At 44.8% G+C, this 23,337-nt stretch overlaps 1 protein-coding gene across 1 annotated transcript in view; it reads left to right on the top strand.

Annotated features, from left to right (window-relative positions):
• DGLUCY (D-glutamate cyclase) overlaps positions 1-22,277 on the top strand; it is a 52,751-nt gene extending 30,474 nt beyond the window's left edge. Inside the window, 2 exon segments of the mRNA XM_060096022.1 lie at positions 14,431-14,582; positions 22,128-22,277. Coding sequence (XP_059952005.1) covers positions 14,431-14,582; positions 22,128-22,277 — 302 coding nt within the window.
• Positions 22,278-23,337: the final 1,060 nt, after the last annotated feature.

The following is a 23,337-nucleotide window of genomic DNA, read 5'->3' as shown; positions in this document are numbered from 1 at the left end:
CACTTTAGATCAGTGCTCTGAAGAGGGGTCATCTCTGCTTTTATCTGTACCTCCTGTGGGGTGGAAAGGAAGAGAACAATCTGGAAAACTTTGGAGGATGCAGGAGGCTTCACGCTCTCCTTTCACTTACCTCTGCCCCAGGCTGCCCTGCCCCTCCCTGCAGCTGGCCTTCCCATCAGGACCAACCTTTCCTGTGTCTGGGTCCTTCCAAGCCCCACCCTTCCTCCCTTGACTTAGTCACAAGTTTCAGGAATTTTGACCGATACCTGAGAAAGGTCCTCTCCCTTTTCATCGTCCAAGTCAAAAACAGCCCCGGAGATAAGTAGAAATCTCTGAGGGTACCAGTGCCTGGGTAAGAAAACCTGAACTGTAATGGACAAGTTGCTGGAAGCTTCGTGTGGACAAGTCTGAGAGTTAGAAGCTCCAGGGGGACCTAGTCATAGGAGGCTCCCACCCTTCTGCAAGCTTTACCTTCACAGGCTCTACCAGGTCCACACTGAATATTAGAGAAAAATCTCCTCATGCTTTAGGTAGGGGAGGGGAAAGTGAGCCATTTTTGAAATACACCAGAGCACCTGTTCTTCTGAGCAAGGCCTGCCCTCAGAAGAAACTATTTTACCAGAACCTAGCCTGCTAGGGTTTTAACAGAGCCTAACTTACCTAGGGGAGAGAAATACCCAAAAGTAGATAACATGCAATAACAGATGGATAATGTAAGCAGAGAAATGGAAATTCTAATAAAGAATCAAACAGAAATGCTAGAGATAAAATACACTTGTAACAGAATGAAGAATGCCTTTGATGGGCCCATTAGTAGATTAGACATAGCTGAGAAAATAATCTCTGACCTTGATGATATGACAATGGAAACTCCCTAGACTAAAAAGATAAGAGAAAAAAGACTGAAAGGAACAGAAAAGAATATCCCAAGAATTGTGGGATAACTACAGAGCTGTAACCTATTTGTAATGGGAATCCAGAAGGAGAAAGAGAAAAGAAATATTTGAAGCAATAATGACTGAGAATTTTCTCCCAAATTGATGTCAGACACTGAACAATAGATCCAGGAAACTCAGAGAATACCAAGCAGGATAAATGCCAAAAAAACTACACCTAGACATATGTTCAAATTTCAGAAAATCAACAATAAAGAAAATATGTGGAAAGAAGTTGGAGGAAAAGAACTCTTTACCAATAGAGGAGCAAAGATAAGAATTATATCCAACTTCTCCTCAGAAACCACACAAAAAAGAAGAAAGTGGAGGGAAATATTTGAAGTGTTGATAGAGAAAAATCACCAACCTAGAATTATGTATCCCGGAAACTTTTCCTTTATAAGTGAAGGAGAAATAAAGAATTACTCAGACAAACAAACATTGGGGGAATTTGTTGCTAGTAGACCTGTCTTGTAGGAAATGTTAAAAGAAATTCCTTGGTGGTGCAGTGGATAAGACTCCATGCTCCCAATGCAGGGGGCCTGGGTTTGATCCCTGGTCAGGGAACTAGATCCCACATGCATGCTGCAACTAAGAGTTTGAGTGCCGCAACTAAGGAGCCCGCCTGCTTCAACTAAGACCTGGCACAACCAAATAAATAAATAAGTATTTAAAACAACAAAAAAAAGAGAAATTCTACAGAGAGAAGGAAAATTATATTGGTCAGAAACTTGATCTACACAAAAAGAGCATTGGAGAATGAATAAATGAAGCTAAAATTAAAATTTTTATTTCTCTTATTCTTAATTGATCTAATGGATAATAGTTTGTTCAAAATAATAATGGCAACAATGTGTTCAATAATATGTGCTTATGTGTATATATGGGCATATATATATATATATATATATATATATATATATATATATATATATGAAGTGAATGACAGCAATGATACAAGGGATGAGAGGGAAGAATTAGGAATATTTTGTTATTATAACATGCTTGAGCTACCTGTGAAGTACTTATTTGAAAGTGGACCTGGATTCATTGTAAACATATATTACAAACTCTAGGGCAACCACTAAAAAAAATTTTTTTTAAAAGAAGTATCATTGATATGCTAAGAAAGGAGAGAAAATAGCATCATGTAAAGTGTTCAACTGAAACCATGAAAGTCAGAAAAAAATGTGAAAGACAAAATAGGAAAAAGAACAAGGGCAACAAATAGAAAATAGCAACAAGTATGGTAGATATTAATCCAACCATATCAATGATCACCTTAAACGTCAATGGTCTAAATATTCCAATTAAAAGACAGAGATTGTCAGAGTGGATCAAAAAACAAGACCCAAATACGGTTGTCTCAAGAAACCCACTTTAAATATAAAGAAATGTATAGATTAACAGTAAAGGTTTGGAGAAAGATATACCATGTTAACACTAGTCAAAAGAAAGCAGGAGTAGCTATATAAATTTCAGACAGAGCAAACTTCAGAACAGTTCAGGAAAGTTACCAGGGTTAAAGGGGGCATTACATAATGATAAAGGGGTAAATACTCCAAGAGGACGTAACAATTCTTAATGTGCATACTCCTAAAGTGTCAGGCAAAAACTGATAGAACTGCAAGGAAGAATAGATGAATCCACTATTATAATTAGAGACTTTAACACAGCTCTATCAGAAATGAACAAATCCAGCAGGCAGAAAATCTGTAAGGGCATAGTTGAACTCAGCAACACCATCAATCCACTGTATATAATGGACATCTTATGCCCTACTTCATCCAACAACAATAGCCTATGCATTCTTCTCAAGCTCACATGGAACATTCACCAAGATAGACTACATTCTGGACCATAAATACCACCTTAACAAATTTTAAAGACTAGAAATCATAACATGTCTGCTGTCAGATCACAATGGAATCAAACTAGAAGTCAGTAACAGAAAGATAGCTGGAAAAATCCCAAAATACTTGGAGATTAAACAACACTCTTCTAAATAACACATGAGTCAAAGAAGAAATCTGAAGAGAAATTTTAAAATATTTTGAACTCTATGAAAATACAATTTATCAAAATTTGTGGGATGCAGTGAAAGCAAGGAAATTTATTATATCGAGTGTGTATATTAAAATCAGTAATCTAAGTGTTCACCTTAGGAAACTAAGAAATGAAGAGAAAATTAAATCCAAAGAAGGAAATAAATAATATCAATTAAAGCAGAAATCAATGAAACTGAAAACAGGAAATCAATAGAGAAAATTAAGAAAACCAAAAGCTGGTTCTTTGAAAAGATCAACAAAATTGATAAGCCTCCAGCCAAGCTAACTAAGAAAAAAAGAGAGAAGACACAAGTTACTAAAAATAAATGAGGGCACATCACTACAGATGCCATGGAAATTAAAAGAGTAATAAAAGAATGCCATGAACAACTCTGTGCCCATAAATTTGATTAAAAGTGACATACTTAGGTATAAATCTAACAAAATATGTACAAAATTTAGATGAAGAAAACTGCAGAACTCTGATGAAAGATATCAAAGAAGTAAATTGAAAGATATTCCATGTTCATGGATTGGAAGACTCAACATTGCCAAGATGTCTGTTCTTCCCAACTTGATCTATAGACACAATGTAATCCAAATCAAAACCCCAGGAAGTTATTTTGTGGATATCAACAAAATTATTCTAAAGTGTATATGGAGAGACAAAAGATTCAGAATAGCCAACACAATTTTGAAGAAGAAAAAGTTGGAGGATTAACACTACCTGGCTTCAAGGCTTACTATAAAGCTACAGCAATCATGACAGTGTGGCATTGGCAAAAGAATAGACAAATAGATCAACTGAACAGAATAGAGAGCCCAGAAATAGATCCATACAGATAAAGTCAAATTATCTTTAACAAAGGAGCAAAGGTAGTCTTTTCAACAAATAGTGCTGGAACAACTGGACATCCTTCACAAAATTTCATTCAAAATGGATCACAGACCTAAATGTAAAATTCAAAACTGTAAAACTCCTAGAAGATAACATAGGAGAAAACCTTAGTTTTGGTGATGGCTTTTTAGATAAAACACCAACGCGTTACCTGTGAAAGAAAGAATTGATAAGCTGGACTTTATTAAAATTAAAAACTTCTGGAGAGTGGCCAAGATGGCAGAGAAGGAAGACCCTGAGCTCACCTCCTCCTAAATTACACCTAAATTACAACTATTTACAGAGCAACTATCAGTGAGAACAACCTGAAGACTAGCAGAAAAGATCTTCTACAACTATGGATATAAAGAAAGAACCACAATGAGATGGGAAGGGAGGTGAAGATGTGGTATAGTCAAGACCTATACCCAAGTAGACAACCCACAAATGGGAGGATAAGCTTCTCCCCAAGGATCAAGGGGTCTGAGCCCCACCTCGGGATCCCCAGCCTGGGGGTCCTGCACTGGGAAGACCCTATGAATGTTTGGCTTTGAAGGACAATGGGGCTTTCTTTCGGGAGAGCCAGAGGGCTGTAGGAAACAGAGACTCTGCTCATAAAGGGAGCACACAAAATACCACACACTCTGAGACCCAGGGCAGAAGCAGCAATTTGAAAGGAGCCTGGATCAGACCCACTTGCTGATCTTGGAGAGCCCTTCAAACTATACTACAAAGCTACAGTAATCAAAACAGTATGTTACTGGCACAAAATCAGACACATAGATCAATGGAACAGAATAGAGAGCTCAGAAATGAACCCACACTTATATGGTCCATTAACCTATGACAGAGGAGGCAAGAATATACAATAGGAAAAAGACAGCCTCTTCAACAAATGGTGTTGGGAAAACTGGACAGGTACATGCAAAACAAACTGGACTACTTTCTCATACCATATACAAAAATAAACTCAAAATGGATTAAAGGCTTAAATGGAAGACTTGAAACCAAAAAATTTCTAGGAGAAAACATAGCCAGTACATTCTTTGACATTAGTTTTAGCAATATTTTTTTTGCATCTCTCTCCTCAGGCAAGGGGAAAAAAGCAAAAATAAATAAACAGGGCTATATCAAACTAAAAATTTTTTACACAGAAAAGAAAACTGTCAGCAAAAGGCCACCTACTGAATGGGAGAAGATATTTGTAAATGATATATTTGATAAGGGGTTAATATCCAAAATATACAAAGAACTCACAAGACTCAACATCAAAAAACCAAACAAACAGCATGATTAAAAAATGGGCAGAGGACCTGAACAGACATTTTTTTTCAAAAGAAGATATACAGATGGCTAACAGGCACATGAAAAATGCTCAACATCACTAATAATCAGGGAAATGAAAATCAAAACCACAATGAGATATCATCTCATACCCGTCAGAGTGGCTGTTATCAAAAGACAACAGACAACAAGTGTTGGCAAGGATGTGGAGAAAAGGGAACCCCGTACACTGTTGGTGGTGATGTAAATCGGTGCAGCCACTATGAAAACAGTATGGAGATTTCTCAAAAACTTAAAAATAGAACTACCATACAATCCAGCAATTCCACTCCTGGGTATTTATCCAAAGAAAATTAAAACACTAATTAGACAAGGTATATGCACCCCCCCACGTTCATTGCAGCATTATTTTCAATAGTCAAGATACGGAAGCAACCTAAATGCCCATCAATAGATGAATGGATAAAGACGATGTGGTGTATATATATATATATATATATATATATATATATATATATATATATATATATATATATATATATATATATAATGGAATATTACTCAGCCATAAAAAAGAATGGGATCTTTCCATTTGCAACAACACAGATGGACTTAAAGGGGATTACGCTAAGTGAAATAAGTCAGACAGAGAAGGACAAAGACTGTATGATTTCACTTATTTGGGGAATCTAAAAAACAAAACAAATGAACACACATATCTGAACAGAAACAGAGTCATAGATACAGAGAACAAATAGGTGATTGCCAGTGGGTTGGGGAGGAAAGAAATAGCTGAGGGAGATTAAGAAGTACAAACTCCCAGTTACAAGATAAACGAGTCATGGGTAGGAAATGTACAGTTTGAGGAATATAGTCAATAATTACATAATATCTTTGTATGGTGACAGATATTAGCCAGACTTCCAGTGGTGATCATTTTGAAATGTATAGAAATACAGAATCTCTATGTTGTATACCAGGAACTAACATAGTGTTGTGGGTCAATTACACTTCAAAAACAGACAAACAAACTGACAGAAAAAGAGATCAGATTTGTAGTTACCAGAGAAAAAGGGTGGGGGGAGGGAGAATTGGATAAAAGTGGTCAAAAGGCACAAAGTCCCAGCTATAAGATAAATAAGTACTAGGGATGTAAGGTACAACATGATAAGTATAATGAACACTGCTGTATAAGTGAAGGTTGTTAAGACAGTAAATCCTAAGAGTTCTCATCACGAGGAAAACTTGTTTTCTGTTTCTTTAATTTTGTTTCTATATGAGATGATTTGAGTTGATGGATGCTCACGAAACTTGTGGTCATCATTTCATGATTTTTGTGAGTCAAATCACTGTGCTTTACACCTTAAACTTATACAATGCTGTATATCAATTATATCTCAATAAAACTGAAAGAAGGAAATGTAAAACTTCTGCTCTGCAGAAGACAATGTCAAGAGAATGAGAAGACGAGGCATAGACTTGAAGAAAACATTTACAAAAGACGTTTCTGATAAAAGACTGTTACCCAAAATATACAAAGAACTCTTAAAACTCACTAATAATAAAATAAACAGCCCAGTTTAAAAATGGGCAAAAGACCTGAACAGACACCTCACCAAAGAAGACATACAGATGGCAAGTAAGGATATGAAAAGATGTTCAACGTCTTATGTCTCAGGTCTCGACCCTGGGTTAGCTTTTCGGCTGGGACACCCAGACAAACCCTACCCCTCAGGTGTGCCGAGCTTGCTTGCTGTCGGCATGTCTATTATTTACTAGTCCCCTTTATCCTGGGGTCTTGGATCTCAGTGGAAGGGAGCCTCTGGAGAATCTCTTTGGAAGTCCTCAGATTTCCTCAAGTTTATCTGCCACCCAGAATGTAGGTTCTCTGTATAATTGAACAAATCTCAAGGGCTTGGCCAGCTGCGTCACTGATGTGATTTTAGCAGCAGGTGAAGTTCCCCAAAGAGAAAAGGTGATCCCAGTTGGCAGTGGGGAGAGAGGGGCTGTTATCTGGAATGAGAGTTTCAGATGAAATTCTGTGGTTTGGGGCTGAGAGGGTTGGAAAGGGGCCCATCCAATTAGGGTTGGGAGCTGCTGGGGCCTGAAAGCAGAGAAGTTTGTCTGCTCCTTCAGCTCAGCAAAGACAAGAAAGATCAAGGGCTCTGGAATCAGTAAGGAGATGGCGGCTCTTATTTCCAAGCTTTGCTGGCCTCACCCAGAAAGTGAGTCTCTTTGAGGATTAGAGAAAGCCTTTCCAAAGTCATCCAGGCTGGCCCTGGGCTGGCTAGTGTTTCTAACAAGTTCCCAGGTACTACAGGTGCCACTGGTCTTGGGACCATTCTTTGAGTTCTGCTGCTTTTAGAGGCAGGGTGATGAACTTGTTGGGGAGCAAAATTTGCGACCCCAAAATCTGTCTCCTTGGGGCTTCCCTGGTGGTGCAGTGGTTAAGAATCCGCCTGCCAGTGCAGGGGACACGGGTTTGAGCCTTGGTCCGGGAAGATCCCACATGCCGCAGAACAACTAAGACTGTGCGCTGCAACTACTGAGCCTGCACTCTAGAGCCCATGAACCACAACTACTGAAGCCCACACAGCTAGACCCCGTGCTCAGTAACAAAGAGAAGCCACCACAATGAGAAACCCGCGCACCGCAACAAAGAGTAGCCCCCACTCACCGCAACTAGAGAAAACCCGCGGACAGCAACGAAGAGCCAATGCAGCCAAAAATAAATAAATAAATAAATCTATTAAAAAGAAAAAAAAGTTAAAAAAAAATCTGTCTCCTTGGCCTGAGGATTAATTTAGGATGATCTTTAAAAAATGTTTATTGGAGTATATTTGATTTACAATGTTGTGTTAGTTTCAGGTGTACAGAGGAGGATGATTTTTAAGAAACAGAAGACTCGGGAAGTTTTTCTTTTTAGCTCCCCCTTAGCTACATAAAGAATGTAGTTAAAGGGCCTGTTCCCAGAATAGAGCTATAACCAGAGGTATCTGCAGAGAATACGGGCTAGGTGTAGTGGGGGACACTCAGCATGGCCTAGAGATCAAAGTCCACCCTGTGTCCTGTTGTCTCTACATGACCCAGCAAACATTTATTTGCCAAACATTTGCTTTTCCATCTCCATGTGCATTGCCTTCCTCCCCTTTGAAGTTCCAAACCAGTACCCCCAACATCCTCTTTTGTCTTTAGCTGAGGATGGTATTTAAGATGAGGGCTTCGGCCATTTGGGTGAATTTTTTGGTTCTCCTGGGCCTCTCCCACGTATACATGTTACTAAACTCCTGTTTTATATTCTCCTGTTTATCTAACTCATGTCAATTTAATTCTTATACCAGCCAGAGGAACCTAGAAAGATGGAGGAAAATTCCTTTCTCCCCGACAGTTGTCATAATCAGCAGGATTTCCCTTTACTGGCTGGATACTACTCTCCCTGAAGCTGCTGCGGCTAAGAGATCCTGGGACAACTGACAGAAGCCACAGATGGTAAGAGTTCTTACCTGTCAGTCAGTCTCCCAGATCTCTGCTTGCAGGGTCTATTGGAAGTGAGAGTGGTAAGAGCCCTTTATTGCTTTTCTAAAGTTAGATTAACAGGAGAAATATTTATGGAGTTAGTTCCTTGGACCCAGAGACTCTTGTTCTGAAAACTGGCAGAGTACTCTTGATTTGTTGATCCTTTTCCTCCCAAGATGGTTATCGTTTTTCTTTATCTCTCTATTGTGTTGCTTGTCGTAAGAAGGAAATTCCATAGGGTAGGACGCAGGCGTAGGTCCATTAAGCTTGTTGTCCAGGCTGGCCCCGCAGACTGGTGAGTTTGCTAGTCTCACCAGACCACTATCTATTTAGGCAAACTACGCTTGGTGAGTTAATATTCATGAGATAAGAGCTACTGTTAAGGAATGTCTTGGAAGTCACAGCTACACCACTGGTGGGCAAGGGTTGAGGATTTAAGGGCCCTCAGGGTGCTCACCATCTCAAGTAGGCACTGGTGAAAGGGTAAGTCGGTCATGGAATGGGTTAGATCAATACTAGGTCACGCACCAACCTCAAGAAAATTTCTGTATCACGAGGTACACTGTAAAATACCTCACAATCCTCAGCCCCACAGTACATCCCTCTTAGGTATTAGTTTGGCTCCAAGAAACCCAAGACTTAGCTTAAAGCTGTTAATGTACATATAAGAAAAAAAAAAAAAAACTGGATGAGTTTTTTCCTTCCATCTTATACATCCCGAAGAGCTTGGTTTGCTGACCAGTGAGAAAAATCTCTCTGGTCTCTGCCATCATAAGGCTATACATACTGGTATGCATTTTGCAGTCAGATAGACTGGTATTCCAAGCAGCTGTAGCCAACCGGTCAGAAGCCCAGGTAACAACCCAGGCTTCTGGCTGGCGTCTCTTTGTGTGGCCATGCCAGCTCTCAGGGGAGTTTGTCATAAAGGGTCGAGTCTATAAGGGGCCTTTGTTGTTCAACCTTTGTTGCTTTATTAGTGATACAACAAAAGTCTCCACTTTCGGGGGCTTCCCTGGTGGCGCAGTGGTTGAGAGTCCACCTGCCGATGCAGGGGACACGGGTTCGTGCCCCAGTCCGGGAGGATCCCACATGCCGCGGAGCGGCTGGGCCCGTGAGCCATGGCTGCTGAGCCTGTGCGTCCGGAGCCTGTGCTCCGCAACGGGAGAGGCCACAACAGTGAGAGGCCCGCGTACCGCAAAGTCTCCACTTTCTTAGACTGTTCTGGGGAGTGAAATTTCTGGATCTTGTTAGGGCTGTGTCCTTTACATTCTTATGGGATGCCCCTTTCATCCACAGTTAAGGCATAAAAAGACTTATTGGTTTGTGTTGCTATTAAGATACTATTCGTCAATAGCAGATGATGGATCCTTTGAATTGGAAAAACTTCTAAATTGGTAAATTTTTTAGAGAACCCTCATTGTAAACAGCTGTTTTATTGGCACCTGTGGAAAGACCAAATTAAACGGTGGAAACAAAAAAATATAATGGCTAACCCTAAGAACTCCCTTAATTAAAAAACAAAACAAAACAAAAAAGATTTGGGAAACCTTATCAAATTTGGTGTCTCAGCTTCCCCTCATGGGTCTTACAGATGGTAATAAAAGCATTCAGTTAATTAACAAAAGAATGGGAAGAAACCAAGGGGAAAGTCAAGGTACTCTTCCCAAAAAAGTAGAAATTGTTAAAGGGTTATTAAGAAGGTAAATAAAGCAAATATTGAAAGTTGCAGAATAAAGAAGAATCAGAAAGAGAAGACTCACAGGACTTGTCCCAGCAGGATGGAAATCTTCAGATGGCTATAAAGAAATGGGATAAGTAAAATGGACATTGATGGGATTAAAATAAAGGCTTTTAATACAGCACTATCTAAGATTAGGTGGGCCAAAGGGACACCTTTTGATCCCCAAAACATTAAAGGGCCCCAAACAAGTCCACTCTACTTAGTCCAGTTTGGAGAAATTTTTTAAACTGGAAGGCAAAAATTACAATGAGAAACCTAACCAACAATCACTTGGGACAAGAGTTAGGTCGATTAATTGAGTTAAAGATTGACAAAAGGGCCTGGGTCCCTTGGCTCAACCCCTCACTGCAGGCCCAAAGCCTTTTACACTAGAGTGGGGAGATGGCAGGGGGATGGAGAGAAGTTTGTGGAACTCCTTGATGCCAGACCCTCACAACCTGTGGTACCAAAACCCATTAGTGGAACCCTGACTTGGGCTACAACAAGACTGAGAAAAGTAAAAAGTACAAGAGTTGATAAGATTATAAAAGTCTGGAATGTCTGAGTGGGTGTTATATGAAGAGGTTAAACACCATTGCTGGAATGCTTTATGGGAATGGATGTCATGTCTGGCCAGGAACACTTCTCCTACCCAGTATTGCAAGACTGAGACTTATTGATGGGGTCCTAATGGAGGCTATGGTCAAAGGTATAAGAGTTGATGAAACTGAGGTGAAAGCTTGTAAGAAAACTGCAATGTTTGAATGGGCTTTATGTCAGGTGGTTATGTCTCTTTTGCCTGATTGTATTGTCGGGGTAGATATTGCATCTCCCTGGGAAATGTTTCCACTGGTTGGTATTGTAAGACAGGGCACATAAATCCCCCCTTTGGGCAATGTTAATTAGACATGCTGATGAGAGTCAGTAGGGTTGCCTGAGCCCACACAATGTGAGATGAAAACTGGGGACTGATACTGGGGCCTGATAGGAGCAATGGTGGAGGCTTTTTGCCCCTCGGGTGAATTGGTCTGGGGTTGACTTGAGCACTCATAAAGAGGGCCTTTATTGAATACCTTGTGCAGACTTTTTGAAGGCATGATGCATTGATCTCTGAAGTTCTAAAACATAGAAATCTTTTGATTTCCTTTAATTGGAAATCTCCCTGATATAAAGAAGCAAATTAAAGAAAATATAGTTGGATGAGCAGATCAGCCTTTTGATATTATTTAGGCAGTAGCCCAGTTCTTTGTGGAATTGAAAGCAACTGTCTTTGTCTTGTAAATCTCTACAAGATCAGAAATGTAAGCACAGCCCACAGTCACCTGAGACTGAGCCTGGGGAATCAATCAGTAGAACCTGGGGGAAAAAAAGGGAAAAAGACCTTTTTAAAAGTACTAACTGGACTTCCCTGGTGGCACAGTGGTTAAGAATCCGCATGCCAGTGCAGGGCACATGGGTTTGAGCCCTGGTCCGGGAAGATCCCACATGCCGCGGAGCAACTAAGCCTGTGCGCCAAAACTACTGAGCCTCTGTGCCAGAACTACTGAAGCCCGCGCGCTCTAAGTCCCATGCTCCACAACAAGAGAAGCCACCACAATGAGAAGCCTGTGCACCACGACGAAGAGTAGCCCCTGCTTGCCTCAACTAGAGAAAGCCCGCTCACCTCTACTAGAGAAAGCCCGAGCGTAGCAACGAAGACCCAATGCAGCCAAAAAAAAAAAAAAAAAAAAAAAAAAAATTACTAACTGCTGGAAGTGCTCCCTCACCCAAAATCTAATTCACAGCTTCTTTAATTAATATTATTTGTCAAGGACAAATACAAATCTTAAAAGTCTTTTCCACGTATAGGAAAAAGCCTTTGCCATCTGAGTGGATAAACTTAACTTACTGCAACTGATGTTTAAGAACTAGTGAGTTTTATACTGTTATACCTGATTCATGACTAAAGTCTTAAAATGAAAGCTATGAGGTCTCTGGTTGTGTCTTGTCTGTATATCTATGCATGCATGTTATAGATAGGGTATTTTTCTACCTTCTGATGGTATTGCCAAAAGTAACTTGTAGAAGAACTCTAATTGGCTTAAAAGTAAGCACTCTTGAATTAAATATTTCTAAATATAACAGACTAACACAAATATTTTCCGAGTTCACATGATCTAAGATTAACCTTTAGTAAATAAAAGCAAATTTAAAGTTACTTCTTTAATGGGCTTCCCTGGTGGCGCAGTGGTTGAGAATCTGCCTGCTAATGCAGGGGACACGGGTTCGAGCCCTGGTCTGAGAGGATCCCACATGCTGCGGAGCAACTAGGCCCGTGAGCCACAACTACTGAGCCTGCGCGTCTGGAGCCTGTGCTCCGCAACAAGAGAGGCCGCGATAGTGAGAGGCCCGCGCACTGCGATGAAGAGTGGCCCCCGCTTGCCACAACTAGAGAAAGCCCTTGCACAGAAACGAAGACCCAACACAGCAAAAATAAATAAATTAATTAATAAACTCCTACCCTCAACAAAAAAAAAGAGAAAAATTTACTGCTTTAATTAAAATAAGCATGTCTTTAGAGTTATCAGCATTAAATATAAAACTTTTATTCTACCTGGGTTTACTAGTCAAATAAGTTCACGTTATGTCTGTTACGAAGTTTATCAGCAGGAGGAATAGCTTGGGATGATAGTTGACTTTAATGTCTCATGAAGTTTTCATGAGTACTCTAAACGTAATTTTTGGGAACAAATGATTTAGATAAATATTGATATAAATGGGATAAGACTTGAAAATAACTTCGAAAATCTTTTGGTAATTTAAAACTTTAGAGTTCTAAGTTAAGTTAAATGATGGGAATTCATTGAATGTCTAGATCATTTCCAAATAAGATAAAATACTGAAATATTAATTGCTAAACAAGTCTAAGTTTACCTACTTTTGTCTTCTTATTACAAAAAAAAAAAAACCCTAAAGATGTTTGGGTCTATTATACATTATACTTTATGAAATGTATTTAAAAAATACTGGCATAACAAACAGTTCACAATTGCTTACTTCTTAGTTTTCACTAGAAATTAAGTTTTCTAAGGGTTAAGAATTCTAATTAATATACCATAAAACTACTAAAATAAATAAGGAAAACATCTTCATATGTAAGGAAAATTTTTAAAAGGTATAAGGAATGGGAATGCATTTTGTTAAGGGAAAATAAAGTAAAAAGTTAAAAAAGGGCTTCTCTGGTGGTGCAGTGGTTGAGAGTCCGCCTGTCGATGCAGGGGACACGGGTTCGTGCCCCGGTCCGGGAAGATCCCACATGCCGCGGAGCGGCTAGGCCCGTGAGCCAAGGCCGCTGAGCCAGTGCGTCCTGAGCCTGTGCTCTGTAACGGGAGAGGCCACGACAGTGAGAGGCCCGCGTACCACACACACAAAAAAAGCTGAAAAAAACAGGAAAAGCATAGGACAAAGTTTGAATGTGAAAAAAAAAAAAGGATTTGTAGAAGGTTTATGGAACAGGAACTCTGAGAAAAGAGTTTTGTGTGTGGTCAGGACTGGCAAAGATTAGAATATATTCAATTGAGTGAATGAATTTTAATATTAAAAGTAAGCTGATACAAAATTAGAATCTTGTTTTCTCTCTGTGTTAAGAAGACAAAAGTCTGCTCTTGATAATTTATAAAATGTTTTTCTTTACCTTTGATTAGTCTGCCTATAAAGAAGGGATTTTATGTTTTATCAAAATAATTTCCTATGTTGTTTTTATTAGGTCTTTGATTACTGGTTTGGTCCCAAACCAATGCCCCTAAAATCCTTTTTTCTTTAGCTGAAGATGGTATTTAAGGTGAGGGCTTCAGCCATTTTGGTGAGTTTCTCTGTTCTCCTGGGTTTCTCCTGTGTATACGTGTTATTAGACTTTTGTTTGACTTTCTCCTGTTAATCTGTCTCATGTCAATTTAACTGTTAGACCAGCCAGAGGAACCTAGAAGAGCAGAGGAAAATTTCTTCCTCCCAGGCAAATGACATGACTTTTGCGATCCTATGATGGAATCTTTTTTGTTGTTGTTGTTCCAGGCGTTTCTAACTGGGGAGGTTATGCCTTGGCCTGTGCGCTGTACATCGTGAACTCATGGGAGGTCCACAGACGTTATCTGAGGAAGGCAGTTGGGCCCTTCAGAGCACCTGGAGAGCAGAACTGGACTCAGGCCCTCCCATCCATCACTAAGGTCACATAGCCCAGCAGGCAACTCTCATGGATGCACCTTTTTCCCCAGATGAGGAGTAGACACAGTAGTTCAATCCATAAGCCAGGGGCCAGCACCACTGCGGCCCATCAGAAGCCCGAGGCAGAGCCTGCCTTAAAACAAAGGTCTCCCGGGCTTCCCTGGTGGCGCAGTGGTTGAGAATCTGCCTGCTAATGCAGGGGACACGGGTTCGAGCCCTGGGCTGGGAGGATCCCACATGCCGCGGAGCAACTAGGCCCATGAGCCACAACTACTGAGCCTGCGCGTCTGGAGCCTGTGCTCCTCAACAAGAGAGGCCACGATAATGAGGGGCCCGTGCACCGCGATGAAGAGTGGCCCCCGCTTGCCACAACTAGAGAAAGCCTTTGCACAGAAATGAAGACCCAACACAGCCATAAATAAATTAATTAATTAATAAACTCCTACCCCCAACACCTTCTTAAAAAAAAAACAAAGGTTTCCCATCAGGGCTTCCCTGGTGGCGCAGTGGTTGGGAGTCCGCCTGCCAATGCAGGGGACACTGGTTCGTGCCCCGGTCCGGGAAGATCCCACATGCTGCAGAGCAGCTGGGCCCGTGAGCCATGGTCGCTGAGCCTGCGTGTCTGGAGCCTGTGCTCCACAATGGGAAAGGCCACAACAGTGAGAGGCCCACGTACCACAAAAAAAAAAAAAAAAAAAAAAAGGTTTCCCATCAGGCAACCACTGGACTGGACTTTGACCTACTAGTGACTCTAAATCATTATGAAGGATCTCATATAAATGACCATTTTCCTTCTAATTTGACTTTAGGCAGGTTGCTTAACCTCTCTGAACCTTGTTTTCTTCCTCTGTGAAATAGGGGCCGTCAGCATTCTTGAAGGAACGGAATACCTGACCCATGGTAGGCACTTCATAGCGGTAGCTGTAGGTGTCCTTAGCATCTCCCTCCAAGGAGTTTACAACCCGGCAAGGGCACTGAAACCTCCGCTGGCACCGTCAGCCATCCTACACGGTGCTAAGGTGTGAGGGCCCAAGGTGGGAAGAAGGCCCTGTGGGCTGAAGCCTGGGAGGGATAAACCCAGTGGAAGGGGAGGCATCTGGGTAGGAGGAACGGCGGGAACAAAAGCTGGGAGATGGGGACCAGCTTAGTGCTGGTTTGGGGAGACTGCTCTTGAGGTTGGCGGCAGTAAGCCAGGGTGTGATAGGCGCAGAGGAGGGCTCCAGACCCCAGCGTCCCCAAAGAGGGGGCCTGCAAGTCCTCTGAAACAGTTTGCAAAATTGTTTCATACATGGATTTTCCTGGGCAAGAATCCCTAGTTTCGTCAGAGTCTCCAAGTAGTCTGGGGCCATTAAGAACCCCTGGTAGGGCTTCCCTGGTGGCGCAGTGGTTGAGAGTCCGCCTGCCGATGCAGGGGACACGGGTTCGTGCCCCAGTCCGGGAGGATCCCACATGCCGCAGAGCGGCTGGGCCCGTGAGCCATGGCCGCTGAGCCTGCGCGTCCGGAGCCTGTGCTCCGCAACGGGAGAGGCCACAACAGTGAGAGGCCCGCGTACCGCAAAAAAAAAAAAAAAAAAAAAGAACCCCTGGCAGAGGGAGGTCACATTAGCCAGATCCAAGCAAACCACGACTCCTGACTGAGGCTTCTGCCTGAGAAGTAACAGGGAGCCACACGAGGGCTTTGAGCCAGGAACCGGGGTCCCACTGGGTGGCTTTTGAGTGAGCTCCTCTGACTGCAGAGCCAACTGTGAAGGGCTGTGTGCAGTTCCAGGCGTTCCCCATAGACCAGTGCAGAGGCAGGACACACACGCACACGTACACACACACACGTGCACACGCATGGCTGACTTACGTGAACTCACATATACGTGCAGGGAAAACAAAAAGAGAGAAGGCCAGCCAGCCCTCTAAGTGGTTCCAGCATCCTGCTCCCGGTCCTGGACCCCGGGCAGCGAGATGGGCCCCTGGAGACTCGGCTGTTCCTACCTCAGGCCTCAGTTCCCACGGCTCTCGTGACACCGATTCCAGCCTCAAGCCCCCTCCCCAGTGGGTGCCCCTCGCAGAGCTGGGACCCGCCCACCCTGGAGAGAAGCTGGTGGCACGTCAGTCTCTACCAGGCACCTTCTAGGGGAATTCTCCAGAGTAACTGGGTCACAGGAAATTGGGGCCAAAGCCCAGACTTTACATCTAAATCCCAGGTCACAGGTGACTTCACCTGTGAGCGGACATCTTCGCCTGAGGGCAGGCAGGCAGGAGGGTGGGAGGGCTGGGGACACCTGGAGAACAGCAGAGGGAGCTGGGGTGTTTGACCTGCTGAAGAGAGGATTTGGGGGGGCCTGAGATCTCAACAGCTTCCTGGGGGAGGGGCACAGATACCCTCCTCCGCCGCGTGAGAGACAAAAGCAGGCCAGAAGGCAGAGGGTCTGGTTCAAGGTGAGAAAGAACTTGTTCTCCTCAGAGCGACTGCCCAAGCCTGCGAGGAGGGAGTTCTCGGACACAGGGATCGGGTCAGGGTCGGGGGAGAGGTTTCTCGAGTTCCGTCAGGCTGACCACAGGGCCACTCCCAGACAGTCCAGACAGTCTCATGCAACTTAAGGCTGCCCCAGTCTTATTCCCCCCAAAGGCATAGATGGCTAAATGAGGAAAAAACAAAACAGAAAAAACCTCTTGGAAATCAGGAACCAGGTCTTTCATATCTGCTTTCCCAGCAACTAGTGGAGGGAAACCCAGTGCTTGGTAAATCCTTGTTGAATGAATGATTGTATGAATGAATGAATGCCGTGCTTTATTAAGGCAGTGAGTCTTCCAAGTCTAGAGGCATCTAAAGGACCTTCCAGACAGCAGGAATCACCTCAGGGACATCTTAAAGCACACAGTGGGGCCCACCCCAGGGTTCCTGATTCAGTAGGTCTGAGATGGGTTAGAGAATCTGCATCTCTGACAAGTTCTCAGGCAATATTGCTGCTGCTGCTGCTGCGGGGACCACATTTGAGACCCTGGACTAGAGGTGGGTTCTCAGCGTCGTGGCAGAGGCTGGTGTGGGGAGATGGGAAGGCGATCCAGGAGACAAGAAGGTTCCTGAGCATTGAGCCTGGAGACAGCAGCTGAGATGGGGCTGGTGCTGTTGCAGGTCCCCCAGCCCGCCAGCAGCTGAGGTCCTGGGGCCCCTCGCTTGTGCGAAGCATCTGCATCCAGAGCCCCTCCCGCCTCCTTCCTGTCCTTCTTTTACATTGTCTTGCACCCCGTCTGCTCCCTTTTTCCTTCTGCCTCTGTGTCTGTCTCCCTCCTGCACCCGCCCCCATTTCTCTCCAACACCTCCCCGGATGGGTTTGTTATCCCCGCTTTACAGAGGAGGGGGCTGAGGCTCTGAGAGGGAAGGTGGCTTGCCCAAAGCCACACAGCTAAGAGGTAGAGCTGGGTCTAGGCTCTCTGACTCCATACTCTGAGCTCTTCCTGATGTGGCTCAGTAGTTTCCTAGTTTCTGGCAATGCCAGGGCGCAGGAGAGGAGGGGGAAGGGGGAGTCGCGCAGCTAAAGCGACATTTTCAGGGGAAATGGTCTGCCCTAAAGGGGCCCAGAGAGCCTTCTATGCTTTCTTTACACTTCCTGGATCTGAATTGGAAAAAAACCACTCAGAGGGCCGCCTCACACATGATTCCTGATTCATGCAGACACAGAAGGCTGAGCCCAGCCAAACAAGTTCACGCAGCCTCACGCTTACCCTCTGGGGATGGAAATTCTCCTTCCACATCTCCAACCCAGTCTTCATAAATATATTAATAATGTACCACCCTTATAAAGAAAATAAAAGGGAACATCATTAAACCAAAATTACAAACACATTTTTGTATAGCCCCTCCTCTGGGCCAGGTCCAGGCTTGTTCTGGGAGATAGTGAGGGGTAAAGAACCCAGGGTCCACGGGGGAGGTAATTTCAGGAGCTGGGATAGAACTGTGCACACTGCTTGTGGGGACACAGAGAACAGGTGCTTGGCTCGTTCAGAGAGCTCAAGGAAGGCTGCCTGGAAGAGGTGGCACTGAACTGGGTCTTGGAGGACGAGTAGGATATAAGGAGCCAGCTGAGAATGGGTGGGAAGGACCTTCCAGACAGCAGGACTCATGGAAGTGAAAGTGCAGAGACATGAGGCAGTGCGTTGTGCAGGGGATAACTAGAGTCGTCCTACTGGAGTTCAGTGGGTTGCTCCATGGAGACCCCTGGGTCATCAAGAGATGCCGGACAGAGCTGTGGCCTGAGTTTTGGTGAAGTTTGGCTGGTTAGGAGCGGAGGAATGTCCCTCATCTCTGTTCTGTGTGTTGCTTATAAGAAGGGCCTCTCATATTCAGGGGATGTGCTCATGACTGTAGCAGGAGTGGGCACCATGCTGAGGAGCCCAGGGAAGGTGGCCACCACCATCCAGGGCACACCCTGCCCTCTCTGGCCCTTGGCTGTGCCCCAGGGGTTTTACTTGAGGGCAAAATAAATTGTTGGAGGACATTTCCCAGAGCTTATCAGGAGGCAAGAGCTGATTGATGACACCTTACAGGAGGGACTAAGGATGGATGGATGGATGAAGGGATGAACAGACTGCTGGTAGGCTGGCTAGCTGGATGGATGAATGAATAGCCCGATAGATCATGGATAATAGTTGGATGGATGATACAGAGAGGCAGGAACATGACTTCTGGCCTCATCCTGGCTACCATTCTCTTCCAGCACTTTCACCCCACTCCACTTTCTTTATATTTTTTAAATTGAGGTATAACTAACAGAGTAAAGCACATAAGCTTCAGCGTACAGCGGGTGAAGTTTTATACACGTACACATCCATGCAGCCACCACCAAGACCACAATGCAGAACAGTTCCAACTTCCCAGGAGGCCCCTTTCTCCCACCCCACTCTGAACAGCAGCATCACCTGAAAATCAGCCTATTATGCTCCAAGCATGAAGCAATGGTGACCACCCACACACTCAGCCTCAACACCCAGAAGTCATCCTGGGGCCTCTTTCCGCATCCACAATGAACCAGGCCCCAGGCCCTGCCCCCTTGCCCACTTCAGGCCTCTGTCCCTCTCCTCCTGCCCCACCGTCTCAGCCTGGACTGGTGTGGCAGCCCCCAGGCCCTCTGTCTCCAGCCACTCCCTGGTCAGTTCTCCTCCCCGCCCCACCACCTCCTCTTGGTGGGGCCTCCTTGAAGATGGTCTAGTCGTTTAGGGATTCCTGGGAATTTGCAGGCAGTCACCGTTGGCCCAGCTGGTCCCTGTGGCTCTTGGAGGCTGAGTGCCAGCCAGTTCCTAAGCTGTTGACTGATCTCGTGCACCCTGAGGACCCCCAGGGCTCTGCTGGGACCGAGAAGGATGTGAATGGTGGGGGCAGGCAGTGTGCTAGGGGGAAATGGCCCTGTGGTCCCAGGAGCCTTGCCCCATAAAGAGAGAATATGTCCCAGTGGAGGAGAAATGGGAGAATAAAGTCCAGACAATTGACGGAAGATGCCATTCTGGGCTGGGTACCCCTGGGAAGGGGCTCTTGGACAAAGGGCTTGCCTAGAAATGCTCCGGGCCTCCCTCCTACCTTGGGCCCCAGGGAAGAGTGGAAATGCAAGCTCTCAGGCCAGGTGCGAGTAGAGACAGGTCCTAGGTGATATTTGCCAACACTTTCTCCCTTGTTTTGAAGTTTTCCGGGAGTGCTCCCCGTAGCCCCTGGCTTGGTTCACTCCTGCTCTTGTCACCTGTGCTCCTAGTTGCCCCTCCTCCAGAAAGTCTTTCTTGAGCCACTTCAATAAATGGGATTGGGGGCCCCTGCTCTGTGCCGTGATCCCCATGGACTGTGCCTGCCTGATCAGTCATCTAGGATGTGACGCCCCCGGGAGTGTGGGGGGCAGGGACCATGTCACATTCACCACTGTATCCCTGGATCAGGTCCTGGCACAAAGCAGGTGCTCAATAAAACTTTGATGGGTGATGGAATGAATGAGCAAATGCCTGAGCAGGAAGCTGAGAACCTTTCTCTGGTCTGTCGTGATCCTCCTGCTCTAGATCCTTTTGTCCCCTTCCTTTGTTTGTAGAGGAGGAGAAGGAGGTTGTGCTTGACTTCTGCCCCTCGGGCACCATCTTCTCTCCTGTGTCTTCACCTAAGACCCACCTTCCTCAGGGGGACCTGAGCTGCTCAACAAGGGACAGACACATTAGTGGCTTAGACAAGTGGTTCTTTGGCACCTTGTTTTTGGAGGGAGATGGAAGAAAGCAAATCAGATCACTTTTTTAAAAAATCAACAAGTCAAAGGAAGAAAGCTCTGGGCTAAAGACCAGGGGACCCAGCCCTGCCAATAATAATCCACCTCATTTCATGAGCACCTACTGTGTGCCAAGGACCGTGCTAGGTGCTTTACTTGCATTTTCTCTTTTTTTAAAATAATTAATTAATTAATTTTGCCTGCGCCGTGTCTTAGTTGCGGCATGCGGGCTCTTAGTTGCGGCATGTAGTCTTCTTAGTTGCGGCATGTGGACCTCTTAGTTGTGGCATGTGAACTCTTAGTTGCAGCATGCATGCGGGATCTAGTTCTGGGATTGAACCCAGGCCCTCTGCATTGGGAGTGTGGAGCCTTACCCACTGGACCACCAGGGAAGTCCTGCATTTTCTCATTTAATCCTCACAACAACCTTCTAAGGAGGCATTGTTATTCTCATCCACCTCCCCATTATACAGATGGGGACACTGAGGCACAGAGAGGTTAACACACCTGCCAGGAAAGACCCAAGTCAGATCTGTCTGATTCTAAACCACTCTGCCTGCTGGGCCCAGGATGGGGCTGCATTTTCTCCGTGGCTCTGCTCTCTCCAGATTCTCCTACAACCGCACCAGGTAAAGTCTAGAAGGTGACTGAAGCAGGGCTAACAGAGGCTAATAGTGAGGAGGAACTCTCAGGAGGAACAGGGGCCTTCCTGGCACAAAGGCTATTGGCAGATAATGCAGAGCTGGGCAGGGTGAAGTTGGCAGGAAGTAGCCAAGCTGCCCCTACAGAAGTGAATCTTTAGCGTCTGTTAAGAAAATGCAGATTTCCATAAAAAACATACTATATAGTTACATGAAGAAACAGCCCAAACTGTTCAAAGTAGCAGCTTCTGGGGAGTGGACTGGGGAGTCCATGAGGTGTGATGCAGGATATTGTTATTTTTCACTATGAGTCTTCCAGTGGCGTTAGTATTTTTTTTTTTTTTTGCGGTACGCAGGGCTCTCACTGTTGTGGCCTCTCCCGTTGTGGAGCACAGGCTCCGGACACGCAGGCTCAGCGGCCATGGCTCACGGGCCCAGTCGCTCTGCGGCATGTGGGATCTTCCCGGACTGGGGCACGAACCCGCGTCCCCTGCATCGGCAGGCGGACTCTCAACCACTGAGCCACCAGGGAAGCCTGCGTTAGTATTTTTAAACAACATTTTATTTTTAAAAAAGAGACTCTGTCAAGTCAAACGTTCTTTTTCCACTTATAAATGTATGTATTTCTTTCTTTTTCCTCCCCCTCCACTGCTTCTATCTCTGCCCCATTTCTTTCCAGGAAGAAAAAATGTTGGGCGTCCTGGTGCAGCATGGAGTCTGGAGTGGAGTCTCAGGCACCCTAGGCATGGAGGTGGACGGGCCGCCCTTCCATGGCACTCACGCCCAGATGATCCAGAAGCTGGTAGATGTCACCATGGAGCAAGGGTGACCATGCACATTACAGGCATGGGGGCTGCATACTAGACGGCTCTAGGGAGGAGTTCCCTGAGGGCCCTGGCTTTCTTGTACAACAACCTTGCAAATAAACACTGGCCCTGGGTGAGCAACGTGCTCCACAATGGCCTGGGTCACGGCGTGCCCACCTCCTGGGTTGGGGTTCGGGGCGGCGGGTAATGCAGGTGATGTGGACCGAGGAAAACAGTCCTCTGGGGTCCCTAGTTTTGGCTTTTATTCCTAAATGCCAGGAGGCATTGATTTCAACCTCCTCACTCTGGCTTCTTCAGGCCACCCACGCGGTCTGCTCTGAGAGTCTTCTGACCAATCACTAATGGGGACGCCAGTGAGCAATGAACTTCCAGGCAGACACAGAGGGTCCTGAATAATCCCCCAGGCTAATTAAGAAACAGCAAAATGTACAAGTGTGTAGTGTATATTACGAAGCTCTGGGGCTTCACTAAAGGTTTACTCATCACCACCACCAACAAAATATTTATACCTTTGAAATGCTCTCTTTTTCAAACAACATTCTGTTTATTTAGGCAAAAGATTGACCTCCATCCTTACATTTGTCTCCATCACTTCCCCTGTGCCCCTCCCCCTCCCTTACCCCCTTACATCCTGATCCCCCGCCGCAGAGCCTGACATCTCTCCCACCTCCGTCCCATCTGCTCGCCCCCCACTCCAGAGCCAGACTCTGCCCTCCTTGCATAGAAGGGCAGCCACATTCCCGGAGCCCGGGGGTGGGTCACGACCTTCCAGGGCTTAGATCGCTCACAGAGTCCTCTTGGACAGCTTATCGGTTTGCCCTTATCTCCTTCACAACTTCCCACTGTACATTCCCCGACAAAATCCGAAGCGGAATCACTGACCACATCCCGTTACATTCACGTACTGAACCAGTACGGTATCTTGTGCTGGATCATCTAGATGGGGTAATGTAAGCAGCTTTTGGCAGGAAAGAGCTTTTGTCTTGCACTTTAGCAAAATTATATTGTAACTAACCTTAAGCCAGGCTTAAACCCCCTTGCTCTACTCATCTCTGGCCCAAG

The sequence above is a fragment of the Mesoplodon densirostris genome, chromosome 4 (genome assembly GCF_025265405.1).
Source record: "Mesoplodon densirostris isolate mMesDen1 chromosome 4, mMesDen1 primary haplotype, whole genome shotgun sequence".
NCBI classification, from domain to species: domain Eukaryota; kingdom Metazoa; phylum Chordata; class Mammalia; order Artiodactyla; family Ziphiidae; genus Mesoplodon; species Mesoplodon densirostris.
Note: the sequence above shows the minus strand (reverse complement) of the source record. Positions and strands in the feature narration are given on the sequence as shown.